The sequence below is a fragment of the Poromitra crassiceps genome (assembly GCF_964638095.1).
Source record: "Poromitra crassiceps genome assembly, chromosome: 22".
In the NCBI taxonomy this organism is placed as follows: Eukaryota; Metazoa; Chordata; class Actinopteri; order Beryciformes; family Melamphaidae; genus Poromitra; species Poromitra crassiceps.
In genome coordinates, this window is record NC_139647.1 from 17,372,603 (window position 1) to 17,392,602 (window position 20,000).

A 20,000-nucleotide genomic window follows, 5' to 3' on the forward strand; every position below is an offset into this window, starting at 1 on the left:
ATAGACTAAGGGAATTCCCTGGATGTTAGTCATGTCCTGCCCTCTCTCTTCCAGTCAGCGGCCTACATCAGATGAGCACGGCTTGGCTCATCATAGTTATCATCACAACTGTAACTATGGTGACACCAGGACAACTGGACCGTAATATTCCCATGGCTACAGGAAAATAACGTTATTATTTGAAGCATGGAAGGAAAATGTTTCCACTTTTAGAGCAGCTGCAGGAATGACAAGGATTTTTATTATTATTATTATTAGGAAACGATGAGGATGTTTCTGACAGAATGGAACAAGTAAGAAAGACAGTGGAGAGTTGTTTCCAAACAGTTAACACAGTGTTACAAGTCAATTTGCTGATTAAGGAGAATAGCGGAAAATAAAGACAATACAAAAATTGAAATCCTTTTTTTCCCAATACATTTTTTACATTTTAATGATGCAATCAACTGCATCAAAAATATTTACAATGAATTCCAGCCAACAAGATAGTGCACCCCCCCCCCCCCCCCGCCCCCCCAAATTCACATTTTTGAGAGAAGCTTCAAATTTGTTTTGACATGACACTTTTTGTATTAGTTGTATTGGTAGTTTTTAAACTGCAGAGGGCAACAAACATCAATTGAAAAATATAAGCTTTTCCTGTAGTCCATTTTGTCCCCCCTCCCCCTTTCTCTCTCTCCAAGTGTGTGTGTGCGTGCGACCCATGCGGGTGTTTGTGATTGTGTGTGCGTGATTGTGTGCGCGTGTGTGCGTGTGCACGCGCGCATGTGTGTATGCGTGTGCTTTATTCTATTTATGTGAGGAAAATAACTGTGATGGGCAAATTAAATGCACTCTCTATGCATTGGTCACCCTTTTTTATGGCACATCTGTTCTATTAAAACGGCACACTGTGGGAAGTGAAAGACCATAACAAGGGGAGAGAGACCATCACACGGGGAGAGAGAGGAGATGCAGAAAGTTGATGAGCTGGATCCTAAACAAATGACATTGCAGCTATAGCAGCTATAGCAGCTATAGCTGCGCGTCTCGCATATCTCCATAATCCTTACTCATCCCCGTCCCTCCATCGCAGTTAGTTATTCCACCATTTAATTATAAACAAACTGTCAAAAATCAATATTAGTTTTTTTTTTCGCTTTTCCTTTTTCCTCACAGTGGGTTCTTTGTGTGTTAGCCAATCAATATTTCTACTTGGGTCCTTGGGGGAGGGGGGGGGGGGGGAGGTTAAAAACGATCTATAATAGGATTTAACTCAAGCAGCAGGAATAACAATAAGCCAAAGCAATTTCCCACAGGCTACTGGTCAGGTTTAATACCACTGTTTTCTGTCCCGTGGAACTATTTAGTGGATTTGTATACATATAGGCAGGTACTGGCTCATGTTCATCATGTCTCTCAGAGTGGGAAGGCTGATAGGGGATGGCTAGCCCGGAGTTTGTACACTAAAATTATTCCATATTTGGCCAAGAACCCCATCTGAGGAAGTGTTAGTCTTTTTCAACCTTGATTCACTATTTGGGGTGCAGGTGTGGACGGTTAAAGGTAACAGTATAACCATTTTCTACAATACAATCTCATTATAATGACTATAACCATTGAAAACGTGATGTCAAACTTGGACAATTAATTTGCTGACACCTGCTTTACAAACCCGCTGGAGAGATTTTGAATAGAGAGGGGGAAACACGCATACAGTATCTCTGTATCCTTGACCTTGTCATTCAGCCCGTCTCACGAGCCAATGCAGAACCTAGATCAGTATTCCTATCGCAGGTACATTTGATAAATATTCTCCCCAATTTAGAGGCAAGACAGATGGTCTTGTTGCTGGCAAAAGAGCAGGGAAATTGGGGCAAAGAAAGAAGTGTATGTCAGCGGCACCAAGGTACGTGGTAGAGAGCAGTAGGTAGTGCACTGTGGAGAGCAGTAGGTAGTGCACTCACTGTGGAGAGCAGTAGGTAGTGCACTCACTGTGGAGAGCAGTAGGTAGTGCACTGTGGAGAGCAGTAGGTAGTGCACTCACTGTGGAGAGCAGTAGGTAGTGCACTGTGGAGAGCAGTAGGTAGTGCACTCACTGTGGTGAGCAGTAGGTAGTGCAGTGTGGAGAGCAGTAGGTAGTGCACTCACTGTGGTGAGCAGTAGGTAGTGCACTGTGGAGAGCAGTAGGTAGTGCACTCACTGTGGTGAGCAGTAGGTAGTGCACTGTGGAGAGCAGTAGGTAGTGCACTGTGGAGAGCAGTAGGTAGTGCACTGTGGAGAGCAGTAGGCAGTGCACTCACTGTGGAGAGCAGTAGGTAGTGCACTCACTGTGGAGAGCAGTAGGTAGTGCACTGTGGAGAGCAGTAGGTAGTGCACTGTGGAGAGCAGTAGGTAGTGCACTCACTGTGGAGAGCAGTAGGTAGTGCACTCACTGTGGAGAGCAGTAGGTAGTGCACTGTGGAGAGCAGTAGGTAGTGCACTGTGGAGAGCAGTAGGTAGTGCACTCACTGTGGAGAGCAGTAGGTAGTGCACTGTGGAGAGCAGTAGGTAGTGCACTGTGCAGAGCAGTAGGTAGTGCACTCACTGTGGAGAGCAGTAGGTAGTGCACTGTGGTGAGCAGTAGGTAGTGCACTCACTGTGGAGAGCAGTAGGTAGTGCACTGTGGTGAGCAGTAGGTAGTGCACTCACTGTGGAGAGCAGTAGGTAGTGCGCTGTGCAGAGCAGTAGGTAGTGCACTCACTGTGGAGAGCAGTAGGTAGTGCACTCACTGTGGAGAGCAGGTAGTGCACTCACTGTGGAGAGCAGTAGGTAGTGCACTGTGGAGAGCAGGTAGTGCACTCACTGTGGAGAGCAGTAGGTAGTGCACTGTGGAGAGCAGTAGGTAGTGCACTCACTGTGGAGAGCAGTAGGTAGTGCACTCACTGTGGAGAGCAGTAGGTAGTGCACTGTGGAGAGCAGGTAGTGCACTCACTGTGGAGAGCAGTAGGTAGTGCACTGTGGAGAGCAGGTAGTGCACTCACTGTGGAGAGCAGTAGGTAGTGCAGTGTGGAGAGCAGTAGGTAGTGCACTGTGGAGAGCAGGTAGTGCACAGAGAGCAGTAGGTAGGTAGTGTAGTGAACTGTGCTGCATGTCCCTGGGGTGGTGGTATACAAAAGAAAGGCCCAGCATGCAATAAGCCAGCTGTTCCCTTAAGCAGCGGCTGGCTGCCAACCAACCAACCTGCTGTAGTTAGAGGCAATAAAATCAAAAGTAGAGTCAACCTGAATTATTTGGTAAGCTAAATATGTTTCAAAATTGGATACTGACAAAACATTGAGGAAAGCTGAACCCCCCTCTCCCCCCAACAAGAATACATTTATGCACTAAATTGATATTCAACAAAGTGATTTAACCAAACGACAAAACCGTAAATATATTCGCCTTAAAGGGCCACTTTGTGATGATTTTCAACCGGCTTTGTATCGTTACAAAATCGGTCATATTAAATGAACACTGTTTAACTTCCCTCCTCCGTCTTCCTGGACCGAGAGCTCCCCGTTCATTCACAGAACTTCCTGGTGCAAATGATGTCATCATAATGATGTCATTTGGAGCAGTTTTGCCATGGTGTCACTATCACTATCATGATTGCTTTCTCTACCCTCATGATGCCATTTGGTCGAGGACGTTCAGTGAATGAACCAGGAGCTCTCGGTCCAGGCAAGATGCCAGGGAAGTTAAACACTGTTCATTTGCATACTGATTTTGTCATGATAAAGTCATCATAAAGTGGTCCTTTAAGTTGATTTTGGATGTATTTTCCTATGAGAAACAAATAGACAATATAAAATAAACCACTTACACCTCACAAAGACATGTGTGTATAACAATTGGTTTGAAATCACTCGCAGGATGAGATGGTGGTATAGCCGAAATCAAAGAGTTGCATTCTAGGTTCAAGCCCACATTGCGATAAAGCAACTCTCTGCACAGATACGTAACCTAATCACATGGAATGTTCTCAGTTCAAACCTTGTGCTTCCCTTCATGGCACTGCAGCAGAGTCCTCCTGCTGGAGACGTGCTGCGATGTCTGAGTTATGGCCCAATTATGCGCCATTTTCATATGAAAATAAATGTGTCCATTTTAAACGATGTAAACGTCACTGCACACACATAACTTCCATGCGTCTTTCATCACGCCAGCATCATGTTAAGCACCACTAGTCAAATGTGTGTGAGTGTGTGTGTGTGTGTGTGTGTGTGTGTGTGTGTGTGTGTATGTGTATGTGTGTGTGTGTGTGTGTGTGTGTGTGTGTGTGTGTGTGTGTGTGTGTGTGTGTGTGTGTGTGTGTGTGTGTGTGTGTGTGTGTGTGTGTGTGTGTGTGTGTGTGTGTGTGTGTGGTACTGCTCCGTTTCTTAAGGCCCAGTTATGCTCAACGGCGTCAACCCGTCATACTCTGCGGTCATTTCCTGTGTAATTCTGCCCGTGTTCTGAAAGCTAACTAACACAAAACGATCTAGATGGATAGATAGCACTACAGGGGAGAGGAAGAATCTTTTTTCCCTCTGATTTTAGGGTGAGCTGTCCCTTTAAGCCCACAGGGAACACAGATTCAAATCTTGGCCTTCTTTTCCAAAAGCACCATTTCTGTCCTCAGAGCCTCCTTGTGTGTGTTTAGAAGCCAGCAGCAGAGGGAGATCATTACCTTAACCTTGATTTCTTTTTCAAATCAAGCCATCACAGGTCATGATGATGAGTGTTGATCTAATAAGTGAACTGTGTCACTCCTCCTTGTTGAGCAGACTGCAAGCTGTGTTTCCATTCACATCTTTCTTGTTCCCAGCTGGAATATGCCTGTCTGGGCGATAGGATAGATCACATTCTTCCTTCTGCTGTAATGGAATTTGTTTGGGTACTGGTGTTATGCCGTCGCCAAAATTAGCCCCGGGCATGGCCTAGACTAGAGCATGGCCTAGACTAGAGCATGGCCTAGACTAGAGCATGGCCTAGACTAGAGCATGGCCTAGACTAGAGCATGGCCTAGAGCAATTGTCCCGGCAAATTATTATTTTACTGCACTTCTATTACCATTTCCTACCATTTCCTGTGGTCCCCCTTTCTTACTGTAAAACTTTCTCTCTTTGTGTGTGTGTGTGTGTGTGTGTGTGTGTGTGTGTGTGTGTGTGTGTGTGTGTGTGTGTGTGTGTGTGTGTGTGTGTGTGTGTGTGTGTGTGTGAGAGAGGGAGAAAAGGGGGGGGCTTTGTGTTGACTTCAGAAGAACTCCAAATCCAATATATTTGTGTTGACTGAAGAACAGGATTGGATTTACGGTTGTATTCATCCTTGGAGAACAAAATGTCCACGGTTGGAATTTGGCTGAAACATGAGGAAGGGAGATTCATTCCAGGCCTTTATAGTTTGGAGTAATCAAAGCTATTATGGGATGTGCTAGAGGGGAGCAGGGTGGGCTGTTGGTTTACAGGGGGGGGGGGGGGCGTCCATCAAGCTGGAGGATCTGGGTTCAAGACCACACACTGATAAGCATCCTGCCTGCTGCTGAAGTGTCCTTGAGCAAGACATTGAATCCCTACCAGGTCCATGGGCCAGGTGGCCTGTCGGTGATCATCACCTCTGATCTTCCTATAGTGCCTATATAAAGGGAACAAGAAAGCATGACATGTTTATTGTTAATTAAATTATATGACTTTGAATTTTCACAAGAGCAATTCTTCATTATTCTTCTATGGATTTCACGTTGGATAGTGCAGTAGTTCTCAATGTGTGGCCGGGGACCACCTAGGGGTCCTGCTGCTTAGAGGGAATTCCAGGGGTCCCCAGCAAATTGATGTATTTTGTATTGTTTTTCAACTATTTTCATCATAGTTTCTCAGTTCAGTCATGGAATTCTGGACAAAATCATATCTGAGAATATTCTCAGATTTGGGTCAGAGAGACAACATCTCTGGGTGTGTAGTGCGCCTCTAATTGGGACTAAATTAGGGTGCTTGATGAAAACGGTTGGGATAGTGGTTTTTATTTTTATTTTTTTATTGTCTTGGTCCTGTCATTATGTCCCTTTGATCTGGCTCAGTGGAATGCTGCTGATGATGCAAATACATCTAAGCCTCTCTTGTACTGTCTCTGTAGCACGTGAGTGAGTGAGTCACCATCTGCTAAATGCCTCAAGTGTAAAAAGTGAATGTGAGAAAGAAATCAAATGCGTGCGCAGTTTCCTAGCAGCGCTGAGAGGCAGGAACTGTCCCTTTAAACGTGTGGCCCTCTCTACTGCGCATGCGCAGGCAGGCAGGCAGGAGTTTCCCTGGCCGTCAGGAACCAGCTGTGGACGAGCAGAGAGAGAGCGAGCTGCGTCGCACCAGGGAAGCTGCGCTGCTGTCTGTCTGTCGCATCCTCTGTGAAGAAGGAGGAAACTCGGCAGAGGACACGTCTTTGTCTGGGGAAATAGACACAGCAAGGATAGCGCCTCGGCCTGTGCGCGCTTTATTTTGGATTTCCACCATCTCATGCGTTCACGGTGAACTCGTATCATCCGAGCACGGTCGTGTGTTTACATCGGAGCTGTTTTTTTTTGCTAGATGCTACGACTGGAAGTTATTTGGAAGTCTTTCAGGGGGACTCGCAACTGCGCCGCGTTTTCCCAGTTTTATTTTTTAATCTTAGTACCAAAACGATGCTTACGCACCGATCGGCAATGCGTTAATCATGTGTTTTCCACGTGCCAGTTCCATAAAGTTGTATTTTATAATTGTGTCCTGTAGCCATATGCTGCCACCACAGCGGGGCATGATCTGACGGTGCGTAATTACGGTCACTCTCCTGCGCCCTTTCCAGAGGCGTCACAGGTAGCCTGTACTTGACCAACAACACCTTCATGGTCATTATTATATCACCTCTCGGCATAAGGTGACAGTTTCTTAACCTCATTCGGGGACTGCAGCCTCTTCAAGGCACTCCGTTCCGTTGCCATCATGGATGATGATGCCGGGGAGACGCATATATGCGCTCGGACAAAGTCTAAAAGGGGCGAACAACACCGGGACGTCACGATGAAAACATACCTCGGAATATTTGTGATGCTCCATCTGGTGCTCCACACGGAAGCCTCGGTCTCCAAGTCCTGCGACAAGAGCTGCTTTTCGGGGAAGTGCACCAACGGAACCTGCGTGTGTGACCACGGATGGGTCGGGGATCAGTGCCAGCATTGCCAAGGGAGATTCAAGTAAGTTGTGTGACACACTTGCCATACTTTAGCCTCCTGTAAGCGAGTCCACATGATCTCGTAGTTTGTATTATGGTATGGCCTAATAGAGTCCAAAGGTCATGACAAAATAGACAGAAATCCATAGGTCAAAAGCTGCTGACATCAAGCAAATATTCAGGACCGAAACGTTTCCTCCAACCTGTGTGTGTGTGTGTGTGTGTGTGTGTGTGTGTGTGTGTGTGTGTGTGTGTGTGTGTGTGTGTGTGTGTGAGAGAGAGTGTGCAAGACAGGTTGGTGACCTGCTATGTATAATTTATCACACTGACCAAGTATTATATTGCCAGTTGTCAGTCACTGTCATTGGTCATATCAGTCAGTCAAGAGGGTTTCAATGTTTTTCATGCAAATGATCCAGACTGCATGGGTTTAGTGAACTGAACTGATGCCTCTGTTGTTGAACCACTCTGAGGCAAAGTAGCTATTAAATAGATTATGGCTAATTGATGTTGTTGTTGTTGTTTTTACCGTCAAGTAGCCGACACATTGTTTGTCTCTATGCCTCTTGAATATGAAGGCTGATTAATGCCACCGAGTGTCCTGTAGACATAGAAACCAAGGTGGACTGCTTGACCAATACAGCTCAACTGAGGAGGGTAACGGCGCGCACACACACTGGATCCGAAAGTGCGCTCGCTTGTAAATTCAGCTCGAGCAGGAGCCTGGCCGTTTACACCAGAAGCGCTATATTTTGCTCCGCGCCGATCACAACTTGTAGCCTATACCGACTTCCTGCCTGGCTTCACACAATCGCTCGCTCCAAAAAAAAATAGACCAGATCCCGGAGCTGTCGCTGCGGGCCGCTAGCCGCCTGCACCGCGGCCGGTGTGTCCGGTCTAATCTGTTAACAAGGAAATGAAACTGGCCGCGCTTCCAGACGTCTGGTGTGTTTGCACCGTCAATTTGCCACAATTGCATAAGATTGTCACCTCCAGCCTGCAAAGGTGGGCATGCTCACCTCCTTCTCCTCCTATTGTGCCTCCCAGTGTAAACATAAGCCATCACACTATAGCCACTGATCTGGTACATACATGAACGAAAGGTGTTTCTCTCAATAGCATCACAAAAACAACAATTAGGCTCTCGGTGTTAATACTTTTGGCTTGTGAAAACTGAATTTTGTTCACATATTTGCAACGGAAAGCCATATCTTCCCACTCTTCATGAAGACATTGAGATGCCATTTCCCCCCCTGGCAGGCTTTGCAATGACATTTGTGGTACCTGGAATAAGGGGAGAGTGACAGTTGTGTCTTCCTTCCCTCAGGTTCATGTGTTTGAACTGAGAGAAGGAGAAGTGAAGGAACAACTTATAGTGACAGTGACAACGGCACGCTCAATATAAATGTCATGTATCCTGCCATCATCATCATTATATACATATATATATATATATATATATATATATATATATATATATATATATATATATATATATATATATATATATACAGGTATATATTAAAACAGCTTTTGAAACGTTCATTTTGGCACTATGTTTTTACGCGAGTTTTCAATGTCAACATCAATCATATCATCTATTCAACGAAAAAATCAACATGATAACGGGACGCATGTGTCCTATTGAATCCGTTCTCTACCAATGATCCATTCATAATAGAGCCATTAGAGGTGGCGTCGTTGATGCCGCTTCTCCTCCTCCTCCTCCTTCTCTGTGGCATTAATAGTGGCATTAATAATCCCTCATACATTCCGGAGAGCATGTCATTCCTTTGTCAGTGTGGTCCCCCCGTGGTGTGGAGAGGTATCCAGGGAGAGACGGCATCGCCCTGGAGTCTGGGCCGTTCTCTCTCTAAGGATCGCATCGATTTCCCAGTCAATCAGATAGTTGTGAGAGTGCTGATAGGAACAGGTTGTAGGCTGGACAACAGACGAATAATAACACCACAGGGACTATCGTTTTTTTGCTCGTTGTGGCTGGCAAAGTGGCAAAGTTATTAACCGTTCATACACTCCAAAATGGTGCAGTAGTTCTCTCAGGAAGGTGTGGAGTCGAGCGGGTCGACCTGACACATTGTAAGCCCCAAAATATCCATTGGCAGAATTGGGCACTGAATGAGCGTCTTTTAGCGGACTGAAATGCTTGGTCTACCCCCATTGGTGGAGATTGGAGACTCCGGGTAATAATATGGCACATTTAAGGCATGGAAACGGGACGTGGGAAACAATTGATTGATGATGATTATTGTATTATTGATTATTGTATTATTGATCTGGAAAGGCAGAATAAAGACAGAACAGAGAGTAAGTAACAGAAAGGTGTGGATGCCCTGAAAAGACTCACTAGTGAAACCTCTAGAGATGAAACGATATCCAGTTTGAATGATAACCGCGATCAAATTCCTGACGCTAACCGTACCGGTTCAAATTTTCATTATCATTAAAACCGTGGTACCGTGATTACCGTGGTACCGTGATTACCATGGTACCGTGATTACAGTGCTTTGAAAAACATGGTAAATACCGTCCATCATCAAGCAAAGTTGGCAACCGTCTCCCCGATGCAAACGCGCCTCCTTGGAGAAATGATTTCAGCGAGTGTATCGATCCTTTTTGGGTCTGAGTTTTCAATATAAAACTGATTTCCGTGAGTGTATTGGTACTTTTTGAACATTCGGCACATGTTAACAATACCGTGATAATACTGATAATAACCGTGATCATTTTGGTCACTCACTCATAATTGTGATGTGAAATGTTCATATTGTTTCATCTCTACAAAGCTCAGTATAGTCATTGGATCGCAGGTTGGATGTTCAGTCCTCCCCCCCCACCTCCTCAGCTCCTCTCCTAGGTCTCATATCCACACAGACAGATCCAATAAAGGAGAAATAGGGACTGGGTTCTGTTTGTCTATTGATTTAAGCCATTGGTGCTGCTGGCCGGGCTGGTTTTATTGGGCCGCAGTGTCGTCCTTTGTTTTCTGATGACTTTCACGCTCGCTCTTTGTTTCTGAGTGTATCTCTGTTCCTCTGCTCCTCTCACTCGCCCTCAGACCAGATAACGTGCTGCTTGTTCTCAGAACACACACACACACACACACACACACACACACACACACACACACACACACACACACACACACACACACACACACACACACACACACACACACACACACACAGACACACACATACACACACACACACACACACACACACACACACACACACACACACACACACACAGACAGAGTCAGTTGTGGAGAAGAGGCAAGTGACAAAGTTGGCATCAAGCGAAGAGGACATTGTCTGACTGAACTGTTCTCTTGACTATTTAAGACGATTATTTTCTTAACTTTAAAATAATAAATACTTAAATTCCCCCCCCCCCCGCTCTCTCTCTCTCTCTCTCTCTCTCTCTCTCTCCCTCTCTCTCTCTCTCTCTCTCTCTCTCTCTCTCGCTTTCCCTGCATTTTCACCCCATTCTTCAGCCAAGCGTTGGTGAAGCAACAGGACATTGCTCTAGCATGTTCTCTCTTTTCAAATAGTGGTTAAAGTCGAGCTGAACCCAAAAATGACTTTTCTTTTCTTTTAGTTCAAATACCTGGGTATGCAGTGCACCTATTTAATAATGTATGCAAAAAAAATCACAAAAATCTAATTTCTTTAGTTTTTCACACTTTTTCACATCAAAAGTTCATTTTTCAAGAATTCATTGATAACAGTAATCTACAGTTTGCTGACGTCACCTAGTACTATCAAATGTCTACCCCATTTCAACCAATCATATCACAACATGGCAGCTGTCAATCAAATCTTCATTTCAGGATAATTTTCTCTTCCAAATGAAGTAGAAAATGGCACCTAGTGCCTGTCATCTGGCAGAATTCCTATCCCATAAACTAACTACTAACTTGGCCAATTGTATGAAACATGAACAAAAAACAAAAACGATAATGTCTAAGAATGCAAAGAAATGTAACTGGCTCGTTAAAACGCACATTCCAGGAATATCGTATTTACAGCAGCGATAAAGGCGCGCGCTTGAGAGCCTGCTGGTTGTCAGGGGTCGCACCTCGAAGATTCCAGGCCGACGGGCTGCACTGTCCGCTCGGCAACACGAAGGCAGCTGGCTGCCTGCGGCTCGCTGAGCTCCACTCAGCCACTAACCTCGCGTCAGCAGGCTCTTCCCGAGGAGAGCGCCACAACACGCTGAAACCCACTCGATTTGGAGGCGGAACACGCCAGGATTGGCCAAAACCCAATCCAGTCCCCAGAATTGTCAAATAAAATCATCAACAGGATACTATGACCCGCCTCTCAACCTGTCATCTCAGACAAATTATGTTTTCAGTCTGAAACGGACTCAGACGCACGCAACGAACGGGTTCAGTTCGACTTTAAAATAAAAAATAATTGAGTATATTTTCCCAAATGTCTTTAAGCTTTCCTTATTATGTCTCTGTGCCCCCAGATTAGGGATGTAACGTTAACCGGTTTTAATGATAACTGTGATAAAATTCCTTACGATAACCGTACCGTTTAAACATTTCAATATCATTAAAACCGTGGTACCGTCACCGTGATTACAGTGCTTTTAGGTTTGCTCCGATCACATTGCCGATATGCAACTCAGTCTCGTGACCTTTGGCTGCTTATAGGATGTTGTTCATTTGGATACTTCATCAGTTATGTCACTGACAGGTATCCTTGTGTCGATCACTAAGCCATCATCAATCATATTCCACACTGACTTGTCACTTGCAGTGTGTCTAGTCAGTGTGTGTCTAGTCAGTGTGTGTCTAGTCAGTGTGTCACTTGCAGTGTGTCTAGAAGACAACCTTTTTCCTTCTCAGTGAATAGGTTTCTCAAAAAGCAGGGAGTTCCTGTCCTGAACCGAGCGTTCACAGCAACAATCTATTTTGTGTTGGAATCTATGGGTGTGTAAATATGAGAATGTGCTAATGCTTCCTTGTTTCTTCCTTTGCAGCTGGCCCATGAAATTGACGGGTTAATTCATTTCAAATCGGGACATTACATTCTTGTTTAATAACAAAAAATAGCAAAGGAAATAGCCAGCAGATGTTGTAAAACGGAGCTGGCATGATGAAGGAAAGAAGTCCCAAAAAAAGTGAAAACATATTTCCAACGCCCATAACAATCTGCCTTGACCCCATTTTGACTTTTACCATTTGACGATGATCGTCATCGTTATGAAAACTGAAGTTAGAAAAGGGTTGCTCCTAAATAGTATATGGACAAATTGTCATAATGAAAGCAAAAACCACCATGATATTATGGTGTAAAGACTTTTTGGAAAAAAATCAAAATCAAAATTAGAGTGGGGTGATCAGAATTTTTTTAAATATTTGATTTGATTTGATTTTTATTTGTCTCAAACAAGCACAAGCATAAAAACAGGCAGTATATGTAAAAAGAAAAACAGGTGCACAGTGATAAAGTGCAAGTTGGAGAAGGGGCTGAAGGAAGCAAAGCTTATCATGTACAGCCCCCCCTTACATTGTCATAGACGATCCATAAGGCACTGGCACGGTGGCTCAGTGGTAGAGCTGTCGCCTCGCAGTCAGAAGGTCCTGAGTTCGATTCTCGCCTGGGACACTGTGGGCGCTGTGGTTGTGTTCCCCCCATATCTTCAGTGCCTACTGCCCAGGTGGGTTATCTCGTCGTAAGGGCCTTTCTGTCTGTGTGGAGTTTGCATGTTCTCCCCGTGCTCCCCCAGGGGGGTTCCTCCGTATATAACCCCCCCCCCCCCCCCCCCATTAAAAAAACATGCAGAAGATCAGATCGTCATCGTCATCCGACCAGTGACGACAACATCTGAAGTTGGTCCCCGGGCGCTGTACGAGAAAGCGACCACTGCTCCTGGCCTGCCCCCCGGAGGAAAGGACAAAGCCAGGATGGGTTAAATGCAGAGGACAAATTTCACCGGCCACCGTCAGCATGTGTGTGTTTGTGGCCTTCCGTGCATGTGTTGATGTGTAATCGTGTGACAATAAAAGACGGGCTTGTCCGTCTGAAATCGTGTCGTGTTTAAAAAAAAGAACATACATAATCCATAAATCTGTAACATCTTTAAAATATGAAAGCAAAAAAAACGTATAAACATACAAAACTAAATACATCCTTTCTAAAAGTATATATATATATGAAGTATAAAATAGCAAGTATAAATCATCAAATATTGAGTCATGAATTCAGAATCTTTCCCTAAAACAAAAGTATAGCTCTTAATTATAATTGAAAGTCTTCAATATTGTTTTGGAGGAAAATCACGAGATATCTAATCAGTGACTCTGGTTATGATGGAGACTAGGCAACAGAACCCTCGTAGACAGACACGACGAGTCGCTTTGCAACCTGTGGTATGCTAAGTGCGAGCATCCACACAACACTCCAGGCAGCTGTGATGTGAGCAACACACTGATCAAACATCTCAAGTCGTTATCTCCCAGTCTGACGTCCAGCGGGCCGCTTGTGGAGAGCGTTGTTGATGGTGGTAATTGATTGTCTCTCATTGCCAAAAAGATGCCACTGCCTTTAGAGTAACGCCATAGCTCACTGTCTCTAGCCACAAGGGAGGCTTGTGCTTCTCACACAGCTGGGAGCCTGTTAGTGGAAAGCCATGCTGATCAGAGAGAGGGATGATGCTGTAAATGGACTGAGGTGAGTCCGAATTCAGACAACACTTCAAGAATCACTATAGATAGTATCTATATATCTACCTATCTATCTATATCTATCTATCGATCTATCGTTCTATCGTTCTATCTATCTATCTATCTATCTATCTATCTATCTATCTATCTATCTATCTATCTATCTATCTATCTATCTAGATCTAGATGGAAACTCTCCACTTCACGTCTGCTTTAATCTGTCTGCTAACACCGTGTGAGAGGTGTTTAGATCTTACGGCAGCAGGACATCCTATGGCATTATGTTGCAGCCGATTACTGCTTTCCCCTTTGGTACGGCCATGTCTCCTGTTGGCTCAGGGATTTGAACCAGCAACCTTCTGGTCCCAAGCGTTCGGATGCTCGCTTCGAGGCTACGAACATCCAACAACATAGTGTCAGACTTGTAGAGCTGCGGTTTTGTTTGGGAATAAATTCTTCATTGATTCATTATTTCAAGAGGCGAAGACATTTAACACAAAGATATCAAGATATCAGCATATTAGAAATGAAAAAAGGTCATAGCTAATACCCCGGTTCAAGACGACTCGGACCGCCGGAAAAAATGGGTTCCGACCTGTAAAAAGTGAATTGAACGGTCGTTCAGGCCAGAATTACAGCTCGGAAATTCGCGTATCATTCAGAGCTCCGGTTTCTCAGAGTTGACGTCACAGCCACATCAAAATGGCAACTTGCATCGTTAATGATAATCACAGAATTATTATAAAGACGTTTGTTGACGTTTTAACACACAATTTGAGGTCTTAATGATGTAACGTTTCATATGTGTTTGTATCATCTGTGTTTCGCTCTGTGTGAAATTCAGCATTCAGCATGTTCGGTTAGCATTGTTCGCTAGTAGGTAGCTACCATGCTAACGCGGGTTGCTATAGCAACAGTTTGGTCTTTCCCCCCGAGCGGGAGGTGCAGCGTGAACGCAAATCTGTCCGGGCCGGAGGTTCCGCGTTGAAACCTCCGGCGGGCCGAGTTGTCATGAATGCGGTATAAAGCAGGACGAGGGTCCAAGGTACGGTAAGACCGCAGACTGTTTCAGTACTGTGAAAACTGAATACTGTTGCCATAGCAATCACAGCAGGTCACCTGAGCAGAGAAGCAGTGTTTGCAGGTGTGTAGTGTCTGTGTGTAGTAGTGTGATGTGTGTGTGTAGTCCCTCCCTTCCATCCACCTCACCTATTGATATGGAAGACAAAAGAATCAAAGCGTTTGTGTGGGATAGTGTGAACATTGGTAGCAAATTCAACCCGCAGGCTGGCGCCCATTTCTGAAAAAACACAAACACTGACATCATCGAGATTGATCGGATTTCTCCCCTGTTTTCTCCCCAATTGTACTCGGCCAATCCCCCCCGCTGTGTGCTGTCCCAATCGTTGCTCCACTCCCTCTGCTGATCTGCGGAGATAGATGTGCAGTTGCCAGCCGCTTCTTCTCACCTGACAGCGAGGACAGGATATATACTGTACCTGACAGCGAGGACAGGATATACTGTATGCAGGAATCCTGAACCCGCGGATACCCTCGCTGGAGGAGTTTCACGGGCAGGAGGTAGCGCGTGGCGTGGGCGGATTACGCTATTCCCCCTAGTTCCCCTCCCCCCCCCCCGAACAGGCATCCCGACCGATCAGAGGAGGCGCTAGTGTATCGACCAGGACACGTACCCTTAATCTGACCTCCCACCCGTAGACACGGCCACTCGTGCCTGTATGGACGCGCGACCAAGCCCGAGGCAACACGGGGGTTCAAACCTGCGACTCTCATGTTATGGTATGCAGGGAATCTAGCGCTGCACTACCTGGACCCCCCCCCCAGACATTATGTTTATTAGATACACCTGTCATACAGTGTGCGCAGATGTACAAAGATGTGAAGTGATGTTCTAAATATAGAGAGTCGAAGTGGAACGTCACTTCCTGCTTCAGCACTGTACCAGAGATTTTCATCCGCCATTTATTTTCCCATAGACATTTCGTAAAATGCTTATAAAATAGTTGTACTTTCGTCGAACCAAACGGTTCAGCTAACGCTATAATCGGGAGAGACCATAGAACATTTCACTCAGACCAAAACGAAAAAAAACATCGAAAAAATATTTTCTTTAAACCCGCATTCTTTTTACGTTCTGGTCCCAGTGAAATGTTATGTGATCTCTCTTGTTTCTAAATATATCTGTACCGTTTGGTTTGAACCAGTAAAACTATTTTTATACGCATTTTACGAAATGTGTATGGGAAAATAAATGGCGGATGAAAATCTCTGGTACAGTGCTGAAGCAGGAAGTAGGCGGTCACTTTGCCTCTCTATCTCTACGCTGTCTATTGATCACTAATGATCAGACAATGTAGCTCTTCAAGGACAACAACCACATGAGTTAAGCAGACAGACAGACAGAGATGGATAGAGTGATTTATTGACATCAGAGTTTGTTTCGTCTGAACAGAAGGGAGGGACCTCTTACATCATTCGCTGACATGGCCTCCTAGCCGTGTGTGTGTGTGTGTGTCTGTGTGTGTGTGTGTGTGTGCATGTGTGTGTGTGTGTGTGTGTGTGTGTGTGCGCGCGTGTGTTGTGTATGATTCTGTATGTTTAAGCCCTAGGCGATGTGATGACACAGCTCATGTGAAGTGAACTTGCCACTGTACTCTGCTGAGGGGGTGGAGGAGCATTGGATGACCATCTGTCCACTGTGAGTTAATCCTGCTATGATGAGAGAACGCAAGGGTAACACACACACACACCGCACACACACGCACACACGCACACACACACACGTACACACGTACACACACACACACACACACACACACACACACACACACACACACACACACACTTGGATCAGTCGGTACATCACATGAAGAAGTGTTCTTGCCTGAGGCTGTGGTGACATCATCATCGTGGGACCATGTGTTCTGAATGGCACTACATGTGTCAACGGTGTTGCTGCATGAAAGATGATTGATGGTTAACCTATGTCAGGGCTCATCATTTTGGGCCTTTTTTCAACCTGGATTTGCTATTTTCCACTCAGGCCAATAGAGACTCCGCCCCCAAAACAGACCTCCAACAGTCTTTTTCAACACGTTTGTTGCTCGCTCTGTATGAGACATGTCAGTGAATAGATCAAGATAGATCACTGTTAATGTCATGGAATTCTCCTACAGTGAAAGTGAAAATATGACTTAAAATGAAAGGAAAAATAGGATCCAAATTCGAAAATGGACTGTTTCACTGTTTGTTTTTCCAATATGACTAAAATGTCCTCAGAAGTAAAAAACAAACAAAAAAACAAGACCGACTCACTCTATGTAACAACATGGCATTATTGAACTGATGCTCCATGTTGATGTCATACCAATGACCTCACTGATGACATCACCGATGACATCATCATCGATTACATCACAATTGCTCGGTGTCATCGGTGTGACATCATCGGCATGACCTGGCGACCTGGCCACTTTCTGTCTTTCCTTCGAAGGGACATAGAACTGTATGACATCATCGGCGACCTGGCCACTTTCACAGATGACATCACAATTGCTCAGTATACGGATTAAATGAAACATAACATCCTAACCGACACTGCCAAAAGAGAGATGGCAAAATTTGTGATTGCGGGTAAAGCAGACTGCCCCTATTACGCCAAAGCAGAACTTCTAGCGAACCTCCTGCAAGGATCTCTCCCATACTTTAGGATCCATAAGATCTGCATTCACCCGGATGAGTGGAAGGAATGGCTGGAGGCCACCTGCACAACGAATGGTTGGAAACACGAGCAGTCCCCCTTGATTTGGAGGGAGCTGATAGACCGTGGGGGCAAAGGGATGTTCTTAGGGGGCTTCAGTGACTTCCTGGAGCATTGCCAGGACTACTACAGCATCATGTCAGACATGCCCACAGATCTGATGCTGAAGATTGCAGCAGAGAATCTGGAGACCAAGAAGATCCTGATGGCAGAGGAGCAGCATCAGCTCAGCCTCATTCAGCCTCTTCATATATGGATCATCAGCGCTCTCAACCCCACCTGCCACATGCTGATCCCCGGCCTGGTGGTCTCTGAGCTCTTCCCCCAGGTCTCCCATGTCAGCCTCCACCTTCTGGATCTGGAGGGGGGCGAGGAGAGACTGCAGGGCCTGAGGATGGAGACGGAGGACCTGGCTCTCCCTCTGCTCCATCAGGTAACCGTTCACACAGATCTGGAACAAGCCTTCCAGGAAGCGCATGTCATCGTGCTGCTGGACGAGTGCTGGGCTGACAGCAAGAGCGAGAATGAAGACGAGAAGGAGGAGAAGACGAGGCAGGTAAGGAGACTCTCAGCCCGGTACAGAGACTATGGGCGACTGATCGACCAGAGGGCCAACAAAGAGGTGAAGGTGGTTGTGGCCGGCGACTCGTTTGTCACCCTGAGGTGCTCCCTGCTGCTTGACAACGCCCGCTCCATCGACATCCACTGCTTTGTCACCATCTCGACCCAGCTGGAGTATGAAGCCAGGGCCGTCATTGCGCAGAAGATGAAAGTGAGGACATCGGATATTACAGATGTCATCGTGTGGGGGAACATCAATGGTAGTTTCTATGTTGACCTGCAGAGGGCGAAGGTTTTCAACTATGACGGGGCCGTCAAGGGACCACCCCCCTTCTCCCAAACAGTCCTAGAGATGATGTACGACAGGAAATGGCTGAGGAAAGACTTCCATAACTTGGTACGACGTCGGCGTGCAGCCGGGGCTTCCGGCGCCGGCCGAGCAGCCGCCGTGTCGGCCGCCAACGGGATCGTCACTGTGCTGAAGGCTTGGAACGGCACCTGTAGTCCAGACGAGGTCTTCTCTCTGGGCGTCCTCTGCCCACCACACCAGTATGACCTCCCAGATGGATGCACGGTCTTCTCAATCCCAGTGACCTTCAGGGAAGGTCGATGGTCTGCGCTGTCTGATGTGACCATTGGAGACGAGCTGAGGAAGATATTACAGCTTTCTGCAGGTGAACTTCGACAGGAAAAAGAACTTGTATCAGAGTCCGATCACAATACACATGGGCCGGACTGTGAGGACATCTCTTGGTCTACAGAAAAACCCTGAGCGCCTCGAGATCTGCCCTCTCTCCTCCAGCTTGGGGCCTGCTCCCAAGGTCACCAGGGCCGCGTCGGCGCCGTGGTCCAGGAGCTGCTGGTCGAAGGGCGCGTTGCACCTGTGCTGCAGCACCACATCACGGGTCAGAACCCCGGCGGCCTGGAGCAACAGGCGTACGCTACGTCTCAAACGGAAGGCTTCCTGAAGGGACAATATATCTTCATATCAAGATGCATTATGCAGCTTCATCAGAGGAAACGCTGGAAAAACAAACATCGGTTGCGGAGCAGCGCTACTTTCCAGACTGAGCGACTTTGAAGCTCACCTTCTAAATCTCTGTCTGTTAATGATGATGTCATGTCTGATAATGATGATGTCACATCCTCTCTGTCATGTCTGATAAGGATGATGTCACATCCTCTCTGTCATGCCCCACACAGGCTCAGTGGATCAATAATCATTTGGCTCAGTCTAGACCAGCTATCACACACTCACCATTTACCAGCTCTGTCAGTTGTACAGCAATCAGATTACACACACACACGCACACGCGCACACACGCACACGCACACGCACACGCACACGCACACGCACACACACACACACACACACACACAGGCTGATTAGGAAAGTGTTGAAGTGGTGTAGAATCCATTAGAGTACAAGATGACAAAGTTGGCTCATTTCCGTCCTTTTACAGTTTTTTTCCGCCGATTGTTCACATGCATCGATCAATGCTCAAGCCACTTTTTCAAAACTCTTCATGCCTTCTGCATAACCAACATGTATCTGCATAACCAACATGTATCTACACCAACATGTATCTACATAACCAACATGTATCTACATAACCAACATGTATCTACATAACCAACATGTATCTACATAACCAACATGTATCTGCATAACCAACATGTATCTATATAACCAACATGTATCTACATAACCAACATGTATCTACATAACCAACATGTATCTACATAACCAACATGCATCTGGGCCAAACAGTTCATCTC

General features: G+C 45.8%; 2 protein-coding genes across 2 annotated transcripts in view; both read left to right on the top strand.

Annotated features, from left to right (window-relative positions):
* Positions 1–6,950: 6,950 nt before the first annotated feature.
* atrnl1a (attractin-like 1a) overlaps positions 6,951–20,000 on the top strand; it is a gene marked incomplete at both ends in the record, with an annotated part of 286,198 nt that continues 273,148 nt past the window's right edge. Inside the window, one exon of the mRNA XM_083658569.1 lies at positions 6,951–7,201. Coding sequence (XP_083514695.1) covers positions 6,951–7,201 — 251 coding nt within the window. The remainder of the gene's footprint in view (positions 7,202–20,000) is intronic.
* On the top strand, positions 17,512–19,302 carry LOC310796057 (putative malate dehydrogenase 1B; the record flags this gene model as incomplete). The annotated part of the gene is made up of 2 exons (XM_083658212.1): positions 17,512–18,895; positions 19,043–19,302. 2 exons carry the CDS (start codon positions 17,512–17,514, stop codon positions 19,300–19,302), a joined length of 1,644 nt encoding a protein of 547 aa, XP_083514338.1.